General features: G+C 39.5%; 1 protein-coding gene across 8 annotated transcripts in view; it reads right to left on the reverse strand.

Annotated features, from left to right (window-relative positions):
• Window positions 1-19,358, reverse strand: part of shtn1 (shootin 1) — a 105,316-nt gene that overhangs the window by 27,148 nt on the left and 58,810 nt on the right. For 7 of the 8 annotated variants that reach the window (XM_043712827.1, XM_043712828.1, XM_043712831.1 and 4 more), the window contains 4 exons: window positions 18,167-18,264; window positions 14,355-14,436; window positions 6,703-6,797; window positions 4,993-5,139 (listed from right to left, as the gene is read on the reverse strand). In XM_043712827.1, coding sequence (XP_043568762.1) covers window positions 4,993-5,139; window positions 6,703-6,797; window positions 14,355-14,436; window positions 18,167-18,264 — 422 coding nt within the window. The remainder of the gene's footprint in view (window positions 1-4,992; window positions 5,140-6,702; window positions 6,798-14,354; window positions 14,437-18,166; window positions 18,265-19,358) is intronic. The other variant, XM_043712830.1, reaches the window with a different exon arrangement.

Raw genomic sequence — 19,358 nt, forward strand, 5'->3', positions numbered from 1 at the left:
TAAGAAGGGCGGTAAAGACAAGCCAGGGAACTATAGACCGGTGAGCCTGACCTCAGTGGTGGGCAAGTTGTTGGAGGGAGTCCTGAGGGAATTCCTGTATTTGGAAAGGCAAGGACTGATTAGGGATAGTCAACATGGCTTCGTGCATGGGAAAACATGTCTCACAAACTTGATTGAGTTTTTTGAAGAAGTAACAAAGAAGATTGATGAGGGCAGAGTGGTAGATGTGATCTATGTGGACTTCAGTAAGGCGTTCGACAAGGTTCCCCATGGGAGACTGATTAGCAAGGTTAGATCTCATGGAATACAGGGAGAACTAGCCATTTGTTGCCAGGGTTGGAGGATTTGAGCTATAGGGAGAGGCTGAACAGGCTGGGGCTGTTTTCCCTGGAGCAGCGGAGGCTGAGGGGTGACCTTATAGTGGGGCATGGATAGAATAAACAGACAAAGTCTTTTCCCTGGGGCCGGGGAGTCCAGAACTAGACGGCATAGGTTTAGGGTGAGAGGGGAAAGATATAAAAGTGACCTAAGGGGCAAGTTTTTCATGCAGAGGGTGGTATGTGTATGGAATGAGCTGCCTGAGGATGTGGTGGAGGCTGGTACAATTGCAACATTTAAAAGGCATTTGGAAGGGTTTATGAATAGGAAGGGTTTGGAGGGATATGGGCCGGGTACTGGCAGGTGGGACTAGATTGGGTTGGGATATCTGGTCGGCATGGACAGGTTGGACCGATGGATCTGTTTTCATGCTGTACATCTCTATGACTCTATTTCCTATACCTACCACCAGCCTTTCCTTTCTCCCTAACAGGAATATGCTTTCTCTGGCCTCTCGTTATCTCATTCCTGAAGGCTTCCCATTTTCCAGCCATCCCTTTACCCGCGAACATCTGCCCTCAATCAGCTTTTGAAAGTTCTTGCCTAATACCGTCAAAATTGGCCTTTCTCCAATTTAGATCTTCCACTTTTTATCTGGTCTATCCTTTTCCATCGCTATTTTAAATTAATAGAATTATGGTGGCTGGCCCCAAAGTGCTCCCCCACTGATACCTCAGTCACCTGCCCTGCCTTATTTCCCAAGAGTAGGTCAAATTTTGCACTCTCTCTAGTAGGTACATCCATATACTCAATCAGAAAATTTTCTTGTACACACTTAACAAATTCCTCTCCATCTAAACCTTTAACACTATGGCAGTCCCAGTCGATGTTTGGAAAGTTAAAATCCCCTACCATAACCACCCTATTATTCTATCAGATAGCTGAGATCTCCTTACAAGTTTGCTTCTCAATTTCCCTCTGACTATTAGGGGGTCTATAATACAATCCCAATAAGGTTATCATCCCTTTCTTATTTCTCAGTTCCACTCAAATAACTTCCCTGGATGTATTTCCGGGAATATCCTCCCTCAGCACAGTCCTCATGTCCACCCAATCCGATGCTGATGTTCTGAACTAACTTCGTGTCTAACTTTGGAATAAATGCCGTCTTTCAGTATAAGTGCTACCCCTTCACATTTACCTAGCATCCTATTCTTCTTGAAAATCACCCATCCTGCAGCTCAGGACCCAATCCTTGTCAATCTGCAGTCATGTTACTTACTTGAAAGTGTGCTCTCAATTTGTTAACAATGTTATGAATACTACATTCTTTCAGATACCTTCAGAACATATACCTTTGTCTTTTTGTTATCTGTGTACCATTTAGACTTGATTGCTGGTGTAGTTCTGGTTTGTTTGCTCTGCCTCTTTCTGCCATTCTCTGACCCTCACTTCTCATATTACTATTTTCCTCTTTTACCTTGAATCTATCTTTGATATATCATATGCCACATTTCATCCTTTGTCACCAGTATTTAAACTCCTATCTACTCCCTTAGTTACATGATTTACAAGAACACTAGTCTCTGCTCTGTTCAAGTACAAAAAAGTGGTCACCAATTTAAGATAATGACGTGGAAACATCTTTTCTATCAGAGGACTCAGTCCTTAAAATTCTGTTCTTCAAAAGGCAGTCGATGTAGAATCTTTAAATTTTTTTTTGGCAGAGACAAATAAATTCTTGATTATCAAGGGATGAACAATTATCGAGAGTATGCAGGAATGTACTGTTTGGGTTAAAATCAGATCGGGCATGATCTTATTGAACAGTGGAGCAGACTCAAAGGACCAAGTGGCCTACTCTTGTTCTTGCTTGAATGTTTGTGTTGGCTTTATCACTGGTACAGCTTCCACTTTTTATAGTATTGATGCCAGTGGCCAATGAAGTATAAAACCACATCTTCCATACCAATCTTTGAGCCACGTATTCATCTATCCAGCTTTCCATATCTTATGCCAATTTGCACGTGGCTCAGTTAACAAGTCAGAAACCATAAGCTTTGAGGTTCTGCATTATAATTTAGTGCCTGGCTCCTCATACTGTCTGTGTAGAACCTCTCTCCTTGTGCTACCTATGTCATTGGGACTGACATTAACTGAATCTTCACCCCTCATATTGACATCATCACGACCTGGTGGCTCAGTGGTTAGCACTGCTGTCTCACAGCACTAGGGACCCGGGTTCGATTCCAGTCTGTGTGCAGTTTGTACATTCTCCCTGTGTTTGCGTGGGTTTCCTCCAGGTGCTCAAGTTTCCTCCCACGATCCAAAGATTTGCAGTATAGGTGAACTGGCCATGCTAAATTGCCCATAGTGTTCAGGGGTGTGTAGGCTAGGTGCATTAGTCAGTGGTGAACATAGGATACTAGGGTAGGGCAATAAGTCTGGGTGGATTACTCTTTGGAGGGTCGGTGTGGATGTGTTGGGCTGAAGGATCTGTTTCCACACTGTCGGGATTCTATGATGTTGCAAATTTTGCTCAAGTCCTGAGCAAACATTCTGGCACTGGGCAAGCAATACTTGTTCTTCGCTGAAAAGAATTGTATTGATCCATCTCACAATGATTACCTACTACCACTAGCTTCCTTGCTGCTCCCCCAATGGTGGTGCCATGGTCAGTTAGCTCATTCGCTCTGCAGCACCCCATCTCATCCAATCAATCTGAGAAAACCTCAAACCTATTGGACAATTGTGGAGGCTGACAGTCCTGCTGTCTGGGTTCCCTTACCTACCTCTCTCACAATCATATCGCTCTGTCCTTGTCCCTGACTGTTCACCAAATCAGAAGATCCAATGGTAAGTTGTGTTATGGCCTCCTGCTTCAATGAATCTTGATAACTTTCCCATTCTCTGATGCATCACAATGTCTTTGGTTCAGCCTCCAGTTCAAACTCTGAGCAGCAACCACTTGAACATTGAACATTTGGCACAGATGGATATGCCCTAGATCATAATGGCATCCAGGAGCTCTCATACGCTGCAGCCTTGAACCATCTTGCTGCTGTTAACAAGTTCTAATTATTTGATGACATTATTCAATTATATATGTTGCATTTTATGTTTTGTCAACTTTATCATCAATTTTTATACTATGTTAAAACTTAAGGATAGAAAAGACCTTAATCACTTAACGCAGACTCACAAAATAGCTCGTTCCTTTCTCTGTAGTACAAGAAGAGCAAACTCCAATGAATCCTCTGAATCTGACTCTCTGATTTAGGGTTTTTATTTCTCATCTGCTCTTCTAGATGATGCTAACTGCCTGTCATGGTGTCATAACTTCAATTTCTCTTTTAAGTGATGCTGACTTACCGAATTGAGAAATTTTTATTAGCCACTCCCAGAATGATACACAAAATATGCTGCAAAGCAAACTCTCCAAGTTGACATCCAGGCATGCAAATCAGTTTGGAGACAATTCAACAGTTGTTATCAGATCTTCAAGTCCAGCAATAAGCAAAATTAGAAACAACTTTAACCTTGAAGCTGATGACAACTGAACTGTTTATTCTCACCAGCCACGTTTGACTTGATTGAATGATTCCACTTCTATTGCAAATTCTGTTAGAAAACAGTGATTTGTTTTGCAAAGAAAGTCTCATTTTGTTCATGATTTTTGGTTGGAATTTTAATATTTTTGTCCTGCAGCTCCACTCATTTGATGAAAGCATTTAAGTGCTACTGACTGCCTATTTTTCTTACCTGCTCCTCTAGGTGATGATAACTGCCTGTCATGTGGGGTCCTCACTTTGACAGCTCTTCTGGATGTTGCTGACAGCCTGTCTCAGGCCCTTTGGTTCTTAGCTTTTCTGAGTGATGTGGTCTGCCTATTGTCATCTATGATCTCACATTAATAAGACCCAAAGTTTTACTACATCCTGTTTTCCAGTAAGACACTTTAATGTACCCTCACATTCTTATGTTTCTTATCAGTAACTTAAATATTAATAATTTAATTAATCAGTCAATATATATAAAACCGTGTGTGGATCAAATGGATGTCCTTTAACAGACAAAAAAAACACACTAAAATTTGTGTTGCTGAAAGATCATTGCAGGAGCTGTCACTGAGGTTTGGACAAATCATGTAATGGTGGTTTCAAATTCTACCGTGGCAGTTTCAGAAATTGACATGGCTTTTTTTTTGTAAAAGTTGGAATTTAAAACATTGTCAACAATCAAAGTACTAAGAAAATTATAAAGTGGTTATATTAGTTATATATAAACTTTAAACTATAGTCTACAGAATGCATCAAGTTTAAGACATGGAATGGAAGACTTGCTAAATTGAAGGGCCTTTTTCTGTGCTGTAGACCTCCATATTAAAAGACTATAGAGTGACAAAATTAGGTTGTCTTAAAATTCATTTTGTCCATAAATGTACTTTAGGAAAGGAAAGATATCAGCATAAGTATGTTTCAGCCCTATATATCATTTCATTCTGACATCAACATGTTGACTCTGAATTGTCCTCTGATGTGGTTTAGTAAGGAAAGTTTTCACCTCTGTTCAGTAAACTAGGAATCAGCAAAAATGTCAAGCCTTCCATACCAAAATGAACTTCTATTAAAGTAACACATTTTTTCCAGGACTAATCTCACTAGTACATCTTACCTTTTTCTCATGCAGAATTCGCTCCTCCTCTATAGTCTCTGTGACAATAGCAAGGTCATCAAGTGCTTTCATCAACTGCTCATTAGGCACCATCTTCTGAATAAGAATTTGACTTTGCCTTTTAAATTTCTTTTGTTCCAAAAGCATCTGCCGTGAAGACAAATTTATTGAAACTGCAATCACATTCCTGAACAAATTTATTATTTAGTTTGCAACATGACCACTGGTGATCTTTTCCCCATGTTATCCATCTTAGGAAATTTGTGCCTGCCTGTTTTGAGAGTCATTTTCATCATCATCAAATCTAATGCCTGGAATGGTACCAATCACTATGGAAGGCTCATAGCCTCACACTAATGCTAGGCTCATGATTAAATAGTTTCTTCTCAAATTCATCATTTATGCTTTAGCTTATGGTATTCTGGCCAACTCGCTTTTTACCATCAATTTAGATGCTCCTAAAGAGTGCATTGTCACCACACACCTCTTTTCAATGATTTACTCCAGTCACTTTTTTTTCGCTTATGTTATATTGCATACACAAAGTCCATGTCCTCCAGGTCTCTCTCAGCCCAATGACTATATCACCGCATTTTCATTTCCCCCATACCATTGAATGGGATCATCAAAGTCCAGTTTTATGCCTTCAGTGTTGTTTTTTGTCTCTTTCAGATAATGACAAATATGTTTAATGGCTCCAACAACCTACATCTTAAATTCTTTTCTTGACAAAGCAACTAACCTGTGTCATTGCTCGTCCCATCATCCAATTTAACCAAAATTTTAGTTTAATGAAACAACTGTCCATGTTACACTTTACAATTGTCCCCAGCTGCACCTAGGTGTGCTATAAAATATGAATCTCAAAACTAAAAAAGGCATATAACCATTCTATGACATGGAAATTGCTGGTTAGCTTGAACAAGCAGTGTATATGTAGACTTTAAGGCAGCTGATGCATTCTGAAAGTCAAGCTCACAAAAGCCTGGCACATTGCTAGATTTTACACTTTTATTTCTTGCTTGTTAGTTTGTCCTGATGTAATTTTTAAGCCAGAGATTTGGAAGGGGCTGTTTTAGAGGAAATCCGGATGATATAAACATTACAGGTGGTCTACAAAGGGTTCCTAATGAAGGGCTCTTGCCTGAAATGTTGATTCTCCTGCTCCCTGGATGCTGCCTGACCTGCTGTGCTTTTCCAGCACCACACTCTCGATTCTGATCTCCAGCATCTGCGGTCCTCACTTTCTCCTACAAAGTTCCATTGTTTGAACTTAAGTGGCTGGCCAAGACAAAGAGTTTGGACACTCCAATCCCAGCAAATGCTTGAAGAGCTGTCATAAACTAGGTTGAGGTGGGGGGAGGTGGGGTACAATGATTGTTTTCTTTGCATCTCAAGTAGAAAATTGTACATGAGGGTAGAGTGGAGAGAGATCATGGTATGTTCATATGTTCTTATCTGATTATTACAGCATATATGACTGAATGCTTAATCTGACAACAATTGATGTATGTTGTCAACGTACTTGGAGGACAATGCTAGTTAACATTTATTAAACAATATGCCAATCAAAAATAATATTTCAAACAAGTAACATGATGAGGGTCTACAATTCAACACCAATACTGGGAATATATCGTTTTTTGTAGTCTTGAAAATGTAACCATTCAGATACACTATATTTCATTGATCTGATATTAACTTTCGTACCTCATGGGCAAAGGTTTCTGCCTCCTTTCGGAGATCCTTCTCCAGATCCAGACTTTTTTCCAGGTCCTCATATTCCTCCAGGGCCAAAATGGAAACTTACAGAAACACAAATTTTAATATTTTTTTTAGATTACATTATAGTTATACCATATTTTGAAGCAAAAGTTACTTTCCGTATTAGTAAATATTTTTACTTAATTCATAGATGAAGAAGTAACAAAGAGGATTGATGACGGCAGAGCAGTAGATCTATATGGACTTCAGGAATGCATTCATCAAGGTTCCCCATGGGAGACTGATTAGCAAGGTTAGATCTCATGGAATACAGGGAAAAGTAGCCATTTGGATACAGAACTGGCTCAATAGTAAATAGTGCGGTGAAGAAGGCATATGGCGTACTGGCTTTTATTGGTAGAGGAATTGAGTTCCGGAGTACTGAGGTCATGTTGCAGTTGTATAAGACTCTGGTGCGGCCGCATCTGAAGTATTGTGCGCAGTTTTGGTCGCCATACTATAGGAAGGATGTGGAGGCACTGGAACGGGTGCAGAGGAGGTTTACCAGGATGTTGCCTGGTATGGTAGAAAGATCGTACGAGGAAAGGCTGAGGCACTTGGGGTTGTTTTCATTGTGGGCTAGTGTAGGTTAGGTGGGTTTGGATCGGCGCAACATCGAGGGCCTAAGGGCCTGTACTGCGCTGTATTCTTCTATGTTCTATGTTCTAAAGATAGAAGACAGAGGTTGGTGGTGGAGGGTTGTTTTTCAGACTGGAGGCCTGTGACCAGTGGAGTGCCAAAAGGATCGGTGCTAGGTCCACTACTTTTCATCATTTATATAAATGATTTGGATCTGAGCATAAGAGGTATAGTTAGTATGTTTGCAGATGACACCAAAATTGGAGGTGCAGTGGACAGTGAAGAAGGTTACCTTAGAATATTGAGTATTGGAGTTGGGAGGTCATGTTGCAGCTGTACAGGACATTGGTTAGGCCACTTTTGGAATATTGCGTGCAATTCTGGTCTCCTTCGTATCAGAAAGATGTTGTAAAACTTGAAAGGGTTCAGAAAAGATTTACAAGGATGTTGCCAGGGTTGGAGCATTTGAGCTATAGGGAGAGGTTGAATAGGCTCAGATTGTTTTCCCTGGAGTGTCGGAGGCTGAAGGATGACCTTATAGAGGTTTATAAAATCATGAGGGGCATGGATAGGGTAAATAGACAAAGTCCCTTCCCTGGGTTGGGGGAGTCCAGAACAAGAGGGCATAGGTTTAGGGTGAGGGGGTAAAAGATATAAAAGAGACCTAAGAGGCATCTTTTTCATGCAGAGGATGGTACATGTAAGGAATGAGCTGCCAGAAGAGGTGGTGGAGGCTAGTACAATTGCAACATTTAAAAGGCATTTGGATGGGTATATGAACAGGAAGGGTTTGGAAGGATATCGGCTGGGTGCTGGCAGGTGGGACGAGATTGGGTTGGGATATCTGGTCGGCATGGACAAGTTGGACCGAAGGGTCTGTTTCCGTGCTGAACATCTCTATGACTCTGTGTGTGTGTAACATATGTCCCTTCAACCTGAGTGAAAAATAAGATTATTTGTTGCAAACCTGAATGCTATTAATGGATTATCAAAAGTCACATGCATGAAAATGTTTGAATCTACAGTAATCAGTACTTTTTCTTAATTGTATGAAGAGTGAAACATTTAAGAGAGAATCTAGACAACGAAAAGCTTTTAATCAGTTCAAACAAGACCAGACTGGCGTCAAATGCAAATTTACTTGCTTGTGGAGTTAGAAATAGTTGATAGCGGTTACTTCAGTGTAAGGACTGTAGTTTGTGAAAATTTCCAGGAAGTTTGGTTAGAACTCTGCAGATTATTAAGGCACTGAGGAAATCTAAGTGGGTTGAGTGGACAAGGGAAAGACTTCTGATCTCTCAGAACTGGAATGGAAAAGCAGTTAAATTGACATAAAGGTTTATTGGAAAGAAAAGTTTCTCTAGATTTTGGTTAATTTTAAATTGATTTTTTTATTCATCAGAAGTGGGCATTGTTGGCAAGGCCAACAGTTATTGCCCATACCTATTTGCCCAGGAGGCAGCTAAGAACCCTCCACATCGCAGTGGGTCTGGATCTAGTAAGGAAGGAAGCTTTCCTTCCATAAGGGGTATTAGTGAACCAAATGAATCATGTAGTCACTGTTAGACAATTAACAGTGACTACATGATAGTTAATAGACTAGGTTTTGATTCCAAATTCATCTTATTTAAAATTAAATTTCACCGTCTCCCATGGTTGGTTTCAAACATGTGTCTCGGAACATCAGCCTGGTGTTCTCATTTACTAGTCCAGTAACAATACCAGCTCCCCACTATCTGCCTCTGATGTTGGGGAGGAGATGGGATTTTTTTTTGTTTGCCAGGAGTTTGAAATAGTTTAAACTGTGTTACATGTAGATACCTTGGCTAGTTTTATTTTTTTTCTTGATTGTAATATATCTGTTTAACCATTAAAATACAATCTGCAGCCTGGTGTTATTGTGCTTCAGTGAAGGACCACCATAAGAAGTTTTGGAAAAAAGAACAAAATATGATCTATCAAGCCAGGTTACATTCTGGGATATGACTTGTCCAGTAGTAATATCAGCTGAGACTGTAACATTTAAAAAAAACTAACTAAACTACAACTCTTTTGAAATGAAATGTCAGGAAGAACATTTAAAGTCTGTGCGCGGCTAAAGCATTTCACTTTACAGTAAACAAGTTCCAAATGCTGCACTGAATAACCCCACCAAGGACACATTTCTATTATAAATAACTCTTACTTCTTTGAGTCGAACATATTTTGCTTGTTCTCATTCACATCACTAGATGGAGCACCAGTTTTTTTATTGATAGAATAGAGGCTCTGGGTGGTGGAACTGGATGGACAATGTCCAGCTTCCTTAATTGAATTGATTTTATCACCTAAATTTCTCATGGAGAAGGTGGACGCTCATCTGACAATGCCATGCTCTCATTTAAAGAACAATGCATTTTGTGCAAAAGACTTAGCAACAGGGATAATAGGAAGGAATACTTCCATTTCCTTTTGTTCCCATTCATACATAGTTGCAGGTGAAGGGAAATCACTCACTGCCTTTATCTTTTCAAGGTAACAGCAAGGAAACTTGGGAGTTTGTTGCAGTTTCTTTTTATTAAAAAAGCAGCGTTATGCATTAACTAGAACAATGTTTTTAAAAAGGCTGGCAGGTATTAATCAATATGCATCACAATTTCAATAACACTGTGATTACTGTTTGATTTCTGTGAACCAATATTTTCTCCCCATATATTCCACTTTCCCTAAATAGTTAAAGAGAAGGATAGGTCCTAAAACACTATTAATGGTTTTATTCAATCTTTATCGACAGAACATTTTGTTTCATATCTCAGCTTGGTTGAATTTAAAGCCAATGTTTATTATGGAGAATTATATTACATCTGGCCATTTTTTTACACTTTCTGTTTTTAGCTCTGGATCAGTATATAGACTCTGTGACTGATTAGTTACTCCTCCAACAAATTTCATGATTAAAAGAGGAACAGGTTTCCACTCCCTTTACCATACAAGTATACTGTTACCATGGAGATTTAGGAAATAAAAATGCTGTGTTCACAGTTTATGGTTTAAGTCCATGAATATTGATTACATTTTGTCAGTCTTTAAATAGAGAATAATTATGAAAAAAATTTAGACCAAGATCATCAAAGAAACTGTATCATTGCTTAGGGAGAACTTTTCAGAAGCTGAGTAGTTGTAAAATCTTGAGCAGTGAAATTACAACAATGGATTATGTTGGTAGACAAGTTAACCGCAATCAATTTAGGCAGTTCACCACCAGCTTCTCAAGGACAAGAAAACGGTGGGCTATCAATGCTGGGCAGCCAGCCATGCCCAAGTGTCACAAATGAATACAAAAAGGTAATATTTGGGCAGTTCGGTGGTTAGCACAGCTGCCTCACAGTGCCAGGGATATGGGTTCAATTCCACTCTCAGGCAACTGTCTATGTGCAGTTTGCACATTCTCCAGTGTCTGCATGGATTTCCTTGGGGTTCGGACTTCCTCCTACAGTCCAAAGATGTGCAGGTTAGGTGGATTGGCCATGCTAAATTGCCCATGATGTTCAGGGATGTATAGACTAAGTGGATTAGCCATGGGAAATGCAGGGTTACAGAGAAAGGATAGGGGAATGGGTTTGGGTAGGATGTTTTTCAGAGGGTCAGTGCAGATTTGTTGGCCTGAATGGCCTGTTTCCACATTGTAAGGATTCTATTCTATTCTAAGTATCTAGAACTGATTAACTCTAACGTTATCAAAGGTGGTTGTATGCCTTTACACTTTTCTTTTGTTTAAAGGCACAACCTTAAGAAAGAATAGAATAAATCACCCATAGAAGAGAATCACTTGCATGCATTTAGAAAGAAAGAATGTTAATGGCGAGGGAATGCTGGTTAGCTCAATCAGCTAGATGGTTGGTATATAGTTCAAATTAACACCAGCAGTGCAGGTTTTGATCCCCATTCCAGTTGAAGCAGACTTAGTGTCTGTCTCCTCACCCTGACCTGTAGTAAAACCATGCCAAATACTGATGGTCAGCAACCCACAAATAATCAAGGAGGCTACCTGAAGGACAAATATTGATAAATTATGAAGATCAGAAGAATAGATGATGTTCCTGTAACAAATGGTCCTGAGGCAGCCATAATAGACAATAGACAATAGGTGCAGGAGTAGGCAATTCTGCCCTTCGAGCCTGCACCACCATTCAATATGATCGTGGCTGTTAGTCAGTGTCCTGTCCTTAATCAGTATCCTGTTCCTGCCTTATCTCCATAACCCTTGATTCCACTATCCTTGAGAGCTGATCCACCTCCTTCTTAAATGAATCCAGAGACTGGGCCTCCACTGCCCTCTGGCACAGAGCATTCCACACAGCTACCACTCTCTGGGTGAAGAAGTTTCTCCTCATCTCTGTCCTAAATGGTCTACCCCGTATTTGTAAGCTGTGTCCTCTGGTTCAGCACTCACCCATCAGCGGAAACATGTTTCCTGCCTCGAGTGTCCAATCCTTTAATAATCTTATATGTCTCAATCAGATTTCACTACCTGCTGTACCTGCATGCTTACCTTCATTGACTGGTGCACAAGAACACCCAGATCTCTTTGTACTGCCCCTTTACCTAAATTGATTCCATTTAGGTAGGAATCTGCCTTCCTGTTCTTGCCACCAAAGTGGATAACTATACATTTATCCACATTAAATTGCATCTGCATGCATCTGACCACTCACCTAACCTGTCCAAGTCACCCTGTAATCTCCTAACATCCTCCTCACATTTCACCCTGCCACCCAGCTTAGTATCATCAGCAAATTTACTAATATTACTAATACCATCTTCTATATCATTAACATATATTGTAAAAAGCTGCGGTCCCAGCACTGATCCCTGCCGTACCCCACTGGTCACTGCCTGCCATTGCGAAATGGAGCCGTTTATCACTACTCTTTGTTTCCTATCAGCCAACCAATTTTCAATCCAAGTTAGTACTTTGCCCCCAATACCATGCACCCTAAGTTTTCTCACTAACCTCCTATGTGGGACTTTATCGAAAGCTTTCTGAAAGTCCAGGTACACTACATCTACTGGATCTCCCTCGTCCATCTTCAGAGTTACATCCTCAAAAAATTCCGAAAGATTAGTCAAGCATGATTTCCCCTTCATAAATCTATGCTGACTCTTACCTATCCTGTTACTAACTATCCAAATATGTCATAATTTCATCCATTATAATAGACTCCAGCATCTTTCCCACTACTGAGGTCAGACTAACTGGTCTATAGTTTCTTGCTTTCTCTCTCCCACCTTTCTTTAAAAGTGGTACAACATTAGCCCACCTTCCAATCCGCAGGAACTGATCTCGAATCTATTGAACTCTGGAAAATAATCACCAACGCATCCATGATTTCTCGAGCCACCTCCTTCAGTACCTTGGGATGTAGACCATCAGGCCCCGGGGACCTATCAACCTTCAGACCTAATAGTCTCTCCAACACCAATTCCTGGCAAATATAAATTCCCTTCAGTTCAGGTCCTTCAGCCACTGTTACCTCAGGGAGATTGCTTGTGTCTTCCCCAGTGAACACAAATCTGAAGTAACATATCAATTCTTCTGCCATTTCTTTGTTCCCTGTAATATATTCCCCTGTTTCTGTCTTCAAGGGCCCAATTTTAGTCTTAATCATTTTTATGCCTTTCACATACCTAAAAAAAGCTTTTACTATCCTCCTTTATATTTTTGGCCAGTTTACCTTCGTATCTCATTTTTTCTCTGCATATTTCCTTCTTAGTAATCCTCTGTTGTTCTTTAAAAGCTTCCCAGTCCTCCGTTTTCCCACTTATCTTTGCTATGTTATACTTTTTCTCTTTTAACTTTATATTTTTCTTAACTTCCCTCATCAGCCACAGCATCCCATGCCTCCTCCTAAGATCTTTCTTCCTTTTTGGAATGAACTGATCCTGCAGCTTCTGCATTATACACAGAAATATCTGCCATTGTTCCTCCACTGTCATCCCTGCTAAGGTATTGCACCATTGAACTTTTGCCACTCCTCCTTCATAGCTCCATAGTTCCCTTTGTTCAACAGAAATACTGTCACTTCCGATTGTACCCTCTCCCTCTCAAATTGCAGATTGAAGCTTATTATATTATGGTCACTACTTCCCAATGGCTCCTTCACTTCGAGGTCCCTGATCAATTCTGGTTAGTTGCACAATACCAGATCCAGAATTGCCTTCTCCCTGGTCTGCTCCAGCACCAGCTGTTCTAAGAATCCATCTCGGAGGCACTCCACAAAGTCTCTTTCTTGAGGTCCAATACCAACCTGATTCTCCAGTCTACGTGCATGTTGAAATCCCCCATAACAGCTGTAGTAACATCTTTGCGACAGGCCAATTTCAGCTCCTGATTCAACTTACATCCGACAGCCAGACTACTGTTTGGGGGCCTGTAGATAACTCCCAAGAGGGTCTTTTCACCCTTAGAATTTCTCAGCTCTATCCACACTGACTCTTCATCCCCTGATTCTAGGTCCCTCCGCACAAGGGACTGAATATCATCCCTTACCAACATGGCCACCCCACCCCCTCTGCCCATCAGTCTGTCCTTATGATAGCACATGTAGCCTTGAATATTCATTTCCCAGGCCCTGTCCACTTGAAGCCACATCTCAGTTATCCCCACAATAGTGTATCTGCCAATTTCCAAAAGAGCCTCAAGCTCTTCCATCTTATTTCTAAGCTCATCCATCTTATTTCTAATGCCTATTGTAACTGAGTAGTTATTGATTGAGAATGATGCCAATAAAATATTAATGATTCAGAAAATACACACTTATTCATTGATAATCCAAAGCCATATTAGACTATACTCGGTATACATATGTTGAAATGAAATTAATTATTTTTATCTTCAGTCATTGTTGTTGAGATTCAAAGACTTTACGGTATCATTTAGTAAGTCTTATGGCATTTTTGAAAACCAGTAGTTATTTCTCTGATTTAACAATTAATCATTGTTCTAATTCCATAGTTTTATCGGAGAAAAGAAATTAAACCTTTGTTGTACTTGGCTAGAAGTTGATTCTGCTTATCAATCTCTGCAGCCAGATCAATATTTCTCTGCTCTTCCTTCTGTAGCTAGAAATAAGAATAAAAATATCCCATTATACTTAATACAAGCAGCATATAAACAGCAAACTTACTTAAATTCAATAGACAATAGACAATAGATGCAGGAGTAGGCCATTCAGCCCTTCGAGCCTGCACCGCTATTCAATATAATCATGGCTGATCATTCCTAATTAGTATCCTGTTCCTACCTTATCTCCATAACCCTTGATTCCACTATCTTTGAGAGCTCTATCCAACTCTTTCTTAAATGAATCCAGAGAGTGGTCGTCCACTGCCCTCTGGGGCAGAGCATTCCACACAACCACCACTCTCTGGGTGAAGAAGTTTCTCCGAACTGCACATAGTACTCCAGGTGTGGTCTCACCAGGGTCCTGTACAGCTGCAGAAGCACCTCTTTGCTTCTATACTCAATTCTTCTTGTTATGAAGGCCAGTATGCTATTAGCCTTCTTCACTACCTGCTGTCCCTATATTCTTGCCTTCATTGACTGGTGTACAAGAACACCCAGATCTCTCTGTACTGCCCCTTTACATAAATTGATTCCATTGAGGTAGTAGTCTGCCTTCCTGTTCTTGCCACCAAAGTGGATAACCATACATTTATCCACATTAAACTGCATCTGCCATGCATCTGCCCACTCACTTAGCTTGTCCAGGTCACCCTGTAATCTCCTAACATCCTCATCACAATTCACTTAAAATATAAAATTCCCTATAATAGTAACCAGTCTTTTTGAGTGATTCAAGTATCAAGACTATTTTCTTACTTTCCATATGGATATTTACAAATGCAGAAGAAGATAATTCATCCCCTTCAGTCAATTTTGTTAGTCAAGTAGACAGTGAGTCATCTGGCCCTGACCTGCCCTTCCCCAATGCCTCTCCAATGATATCCAATTAGGTGCTCTTACTTGGTTCCATTCTTATTGATCTTCTCGGAGAGAATAACACTTCCAATAGCTTCTCATTCTGCTCTTATGATATTACCTCCTGTATGACATAAGGATCTATCCTTGGTCTGCTTCTCATCTACGTGCTGATGTGCAACTAAAATCCTTCTAATGTCCTTTAGGAAAGGAAATCTTATTATCCTTATCTGGTTTGATCCACACGTGACTCCAGTTCCACAGCAACGTGATTGATTCCTTTCAGATTGTAATGAAAATGGACTGACCATATTCAACTTTCATCATTTGACTTCATTTGAACACTGAGATGTTCATGGACTAAAAATGGTTTTAAAAATGACACTGCTGATCTAGAATGGCAGCTGTGATCACCTGACAAGACCAGGAACCTCATGTGGGATAAACAAACCTGGCTCCCTCAAAATTACCAATTTAATTAACAAGCACTAAAACCCAGTGAGGAACCAAGAAATTCCCATCACAAGAGCAAATCAGTGCAGAATCCAGCATCTGCAGTAAAAACAAAAAACGCTGGAGATCACAGTGGTCAGGCAGCTTCCACTGAGAGAGAGAGCGCAAGCTAACATTTCCAGTCTAGATGACTAACCTGCTGTGATCTCCAGCATTTTTTGTTTTCAGTCAAGAAATTCCCACTTCTTGGTTTATTCACATTTGCATGATAACTGCACTTATTGAGAGATGAAAGGTTGCCTGCAATTATTCAGTTTGGAATGAAATATTGACACAGACACCCCAGAGTCACTAAGTAGCAGTATATTGATAGCAGCCTTTGAACAAAATGGGAGGGAAAGCAACATGGACTAATAACAGCAAGGATATTTCTCTCTCTTTCACAATTGCACAAACTAGTGCTGGTGAAACAGTAACTTGAAAAAATCCTGTTCATTGAGGATTCAAGATATGCAAACTTAGCCACAGTGAAAGAAACAAGACAATAACTAAACTCTATATTCAGGTCTTTTCAATTTTACAACCCAAGGGACTCTTTATCTTTGTAACTGTATTTTCCTGTCCATACTACATGCCACTGCCCCAACAATTCTTTTCTGAATTCTATCTATTTTTGGGTTTGTTATTGATGTCATGTTTTGCTACATTTTCCACGCAGTAGGTAATAAGATTCCATACTTGTTCAATCAAGAAAACCCTGGAATTGGCTGTCCTTCATTATTGATCTGCTTAACTGAGTTTAATTGAAGCCTGACAGCTATGTTTTAAAACCTGACAAAGGAGCATCGCTTCGAAAGCTAGTGTGCTTCCAATTAAACCTGTTGGATTATAACCTGGTGTTGTGTGATTTTTAACTATGTTTTAAAACAATATCTTTGCTGTGACTAACCGAGAGACTGTTGTAAAAAAAGGAGGGATGCTGTGACTTTTCCTCACCTGGGTGCAACAATTAACTTCCCTCAGAAATGGCAGAGCAAACATATTGTAGGAGGTGAGTCACCACTGCCAGCTCAAGAACAATTAGAGATGTCACATACATGTCAGCTGAGCCTGAAAGGCTCAAAACCAAAGAAAAGAAAAAAAAAGTGGTGCTCAAAACTAAAGACATATTCCTTACAAGGCTCTTTCAACTGACGTAAACTTCATCCACCCAACCCCCTTTAGGCAAATAAGGACATTTCAATTAACCTTTCTGATTAGTTTTGGACCTGCACACTAGTTTTTTGTCTTTTGTGGATTCATACATCCCTATGGGTCTCCACAGTTCCAAATTTGAGTATGTCTCCCTTGACTTCACAATTTCTTACATGAACATTTGTTCATTTTAAATCAATATATGTTTCACTGAATTCTGTTCTATTGCAGATTCAAAATGTTAATCTTTCCAAACTCATTACATACGATACCAACTCATTTTTTATTGCTCAGATACTGACTGAGATGTCATTTTAGAGGCAAAAAACTTTTGTTTTTATTTTACTTCGTAATGACTAACTTTGAGCAAGATGAACAGCCGTCACCAATTTTTTTTGTAGGGATTTGTACAGTTAACTACAACCAAAAAGGTGGGTCTGTCATCTGATCAATAATGTTATCACGCTGACTAACTTAACTGGTCTACTTTTGAAAAATACTTAAAATGCTCTTAGTTCGGACCCTTGTTCATTTCCTTTTCACTATCTTAATCCTGAGATGGCAATAATGTCAATATTTTGATGAGTGATATGTATTTCAAACTAACTTTAAAGATAAAAAATGGAATTAGTGACAGGATCACAACAGACAAAAGGAAACCACACTCAGAAGAAAACTGATGATGCATTAAAATATCATGAAAGACTTAATACTCCAGGATCTTTCTCAGACTGAATATTATGTACGATGATATTGAGTCTTTTTGTTGCACCAATAGATTCCTCCATTAATCTAGCTTCAGACAATTGATTTTACATTAATTTCAGCCTTCCCATTGCTAAAGTGAAGTATTTTTAAAGTTTAGTCACTGTTATAATGTAATGCAACATCTATTTGTGCACACAGTCTAAGCAAGCAGAATCGAGGCATGTGACCAAATAATTAAAACATGTTCTTGTGAACTGAGGAGTAAAGGTGCAGAACATGAGAAGAACTCTTTTGCTCCTTATGGATCTGCAAAATCAACCCAACAGGCAGCACTTCCTCAACACTACATTGATCCTATTCTCAAATCTGTGGAAAGCAACTTGAACATATGAACTTCAGAATAAAAGTTGATACTACTCACCTAATAAAGTCCAAAGGTAAAATTGAGATCATAGTTATTTCAAATGTCTTATGTTACTTAGCAGTAACATTTCTTACACTGAATCCAATACTTACTTTATCAGTTAGGTCCTCCCAATGACCTTTCAGGTTTTCCAACTGAAAAGATAACTGCTTCTTCTCTTCAAGTGTTGATATCAATTCATTTCGAAGTTCTATATTTAGAAAGATTTCTTAATGACATAAATAACAATTTTCTTGTCTTACTTTATTTTTAGCAAAGTTTGCAATTGTCAGAAGAAAGGTTCTCAATATTGAAGAATGAAAGAATATTGGTTATGCATGTTTCTAGGTTGGATATATGTAGTTTAATAAAATTCTTTGTGTTCCAAGATTGGGCCTTAATCCAAATGAATCACAGAATCCCTACAGTGTAGAAGCAGGGTATTGGGCCCATTGAGTCACACCAATCCTTAGAATAGAATCTCACCAAGATCCACCCCAACCCGCCATTCCTGTAACTCCACATTTCCCATGGCTAATCCATATCTTTGGACTGTGGGAGGAAACTAGAGCACCTGTAGGAAACCCATGCAGACACAAGGAGAATATGGGGCAGTGCCCGAGGATGGAATTGAACCCAGAGTCTCTAGCGCAATGAGCCACCACTTTACCATGGTAAATTCAGCCATTCTTATAACAATTATTTCTTTAAAAACAACAAACATTGTACATTACATATACTTGTAATGTCAACAACTCTTCAGCATTGTGGAACTGGGACAACCAAGTTACACTATTGACTCAATTTTGTGGTTTGCCCACAGAAAATAGACCCTTGTGCTCTCTGTAGCAGTGATCAAATTGTGATTCCATTTTGTTAGTACAGGGTAAATGCTACCAACATTAAAGCAAATGCAAAAGAAACTTCTATAGATCTTAATAGGCTGTTTGGAAATGTTTTAAAACCACTTTATGTGTTATTATTGACCAGGAAATAAGAATTCAATCTAGAACGTGAGTTCATCTTTGAACTGGTCTCAGATGATTGATTCATGTTTGTTTTAGTTTTTGGAAATGATTCAGTTTGAAAAGTATGCAGCTTACTAAAGATGCAAAGATGAAAAAGCAACCTCCATTAAGGCACTACCTCAAAATAAGGGAGACCAGATTTGGGATTGACTTGGGGAGGAACTTGTTCACACAAAGGGTTATGAATCTGTGGAATTCCCTGCCCAGTAAAGCAGTTGAGGCTGCCCCATTGAATCTTTTTAAGGCAAAAATAAATAGATTTTTGAACAGTAAAGGA

Source organism: Chiloscyllium plagiosum, chromosome 22, assembly GCF_004010195.1.
Source record: "Chiloscyllium plagiosum isolate BGI_BamShark_2017 chromosome 22, ASM401019v2, whole genome shotgun sequence".
NCBI lineage: Eukaryota > Metazoa > Chordata > Chondrichthyes > Orectolobiformes > Hemiscylliidae > Chiloscyllium > Chiloscyllium plagiosum.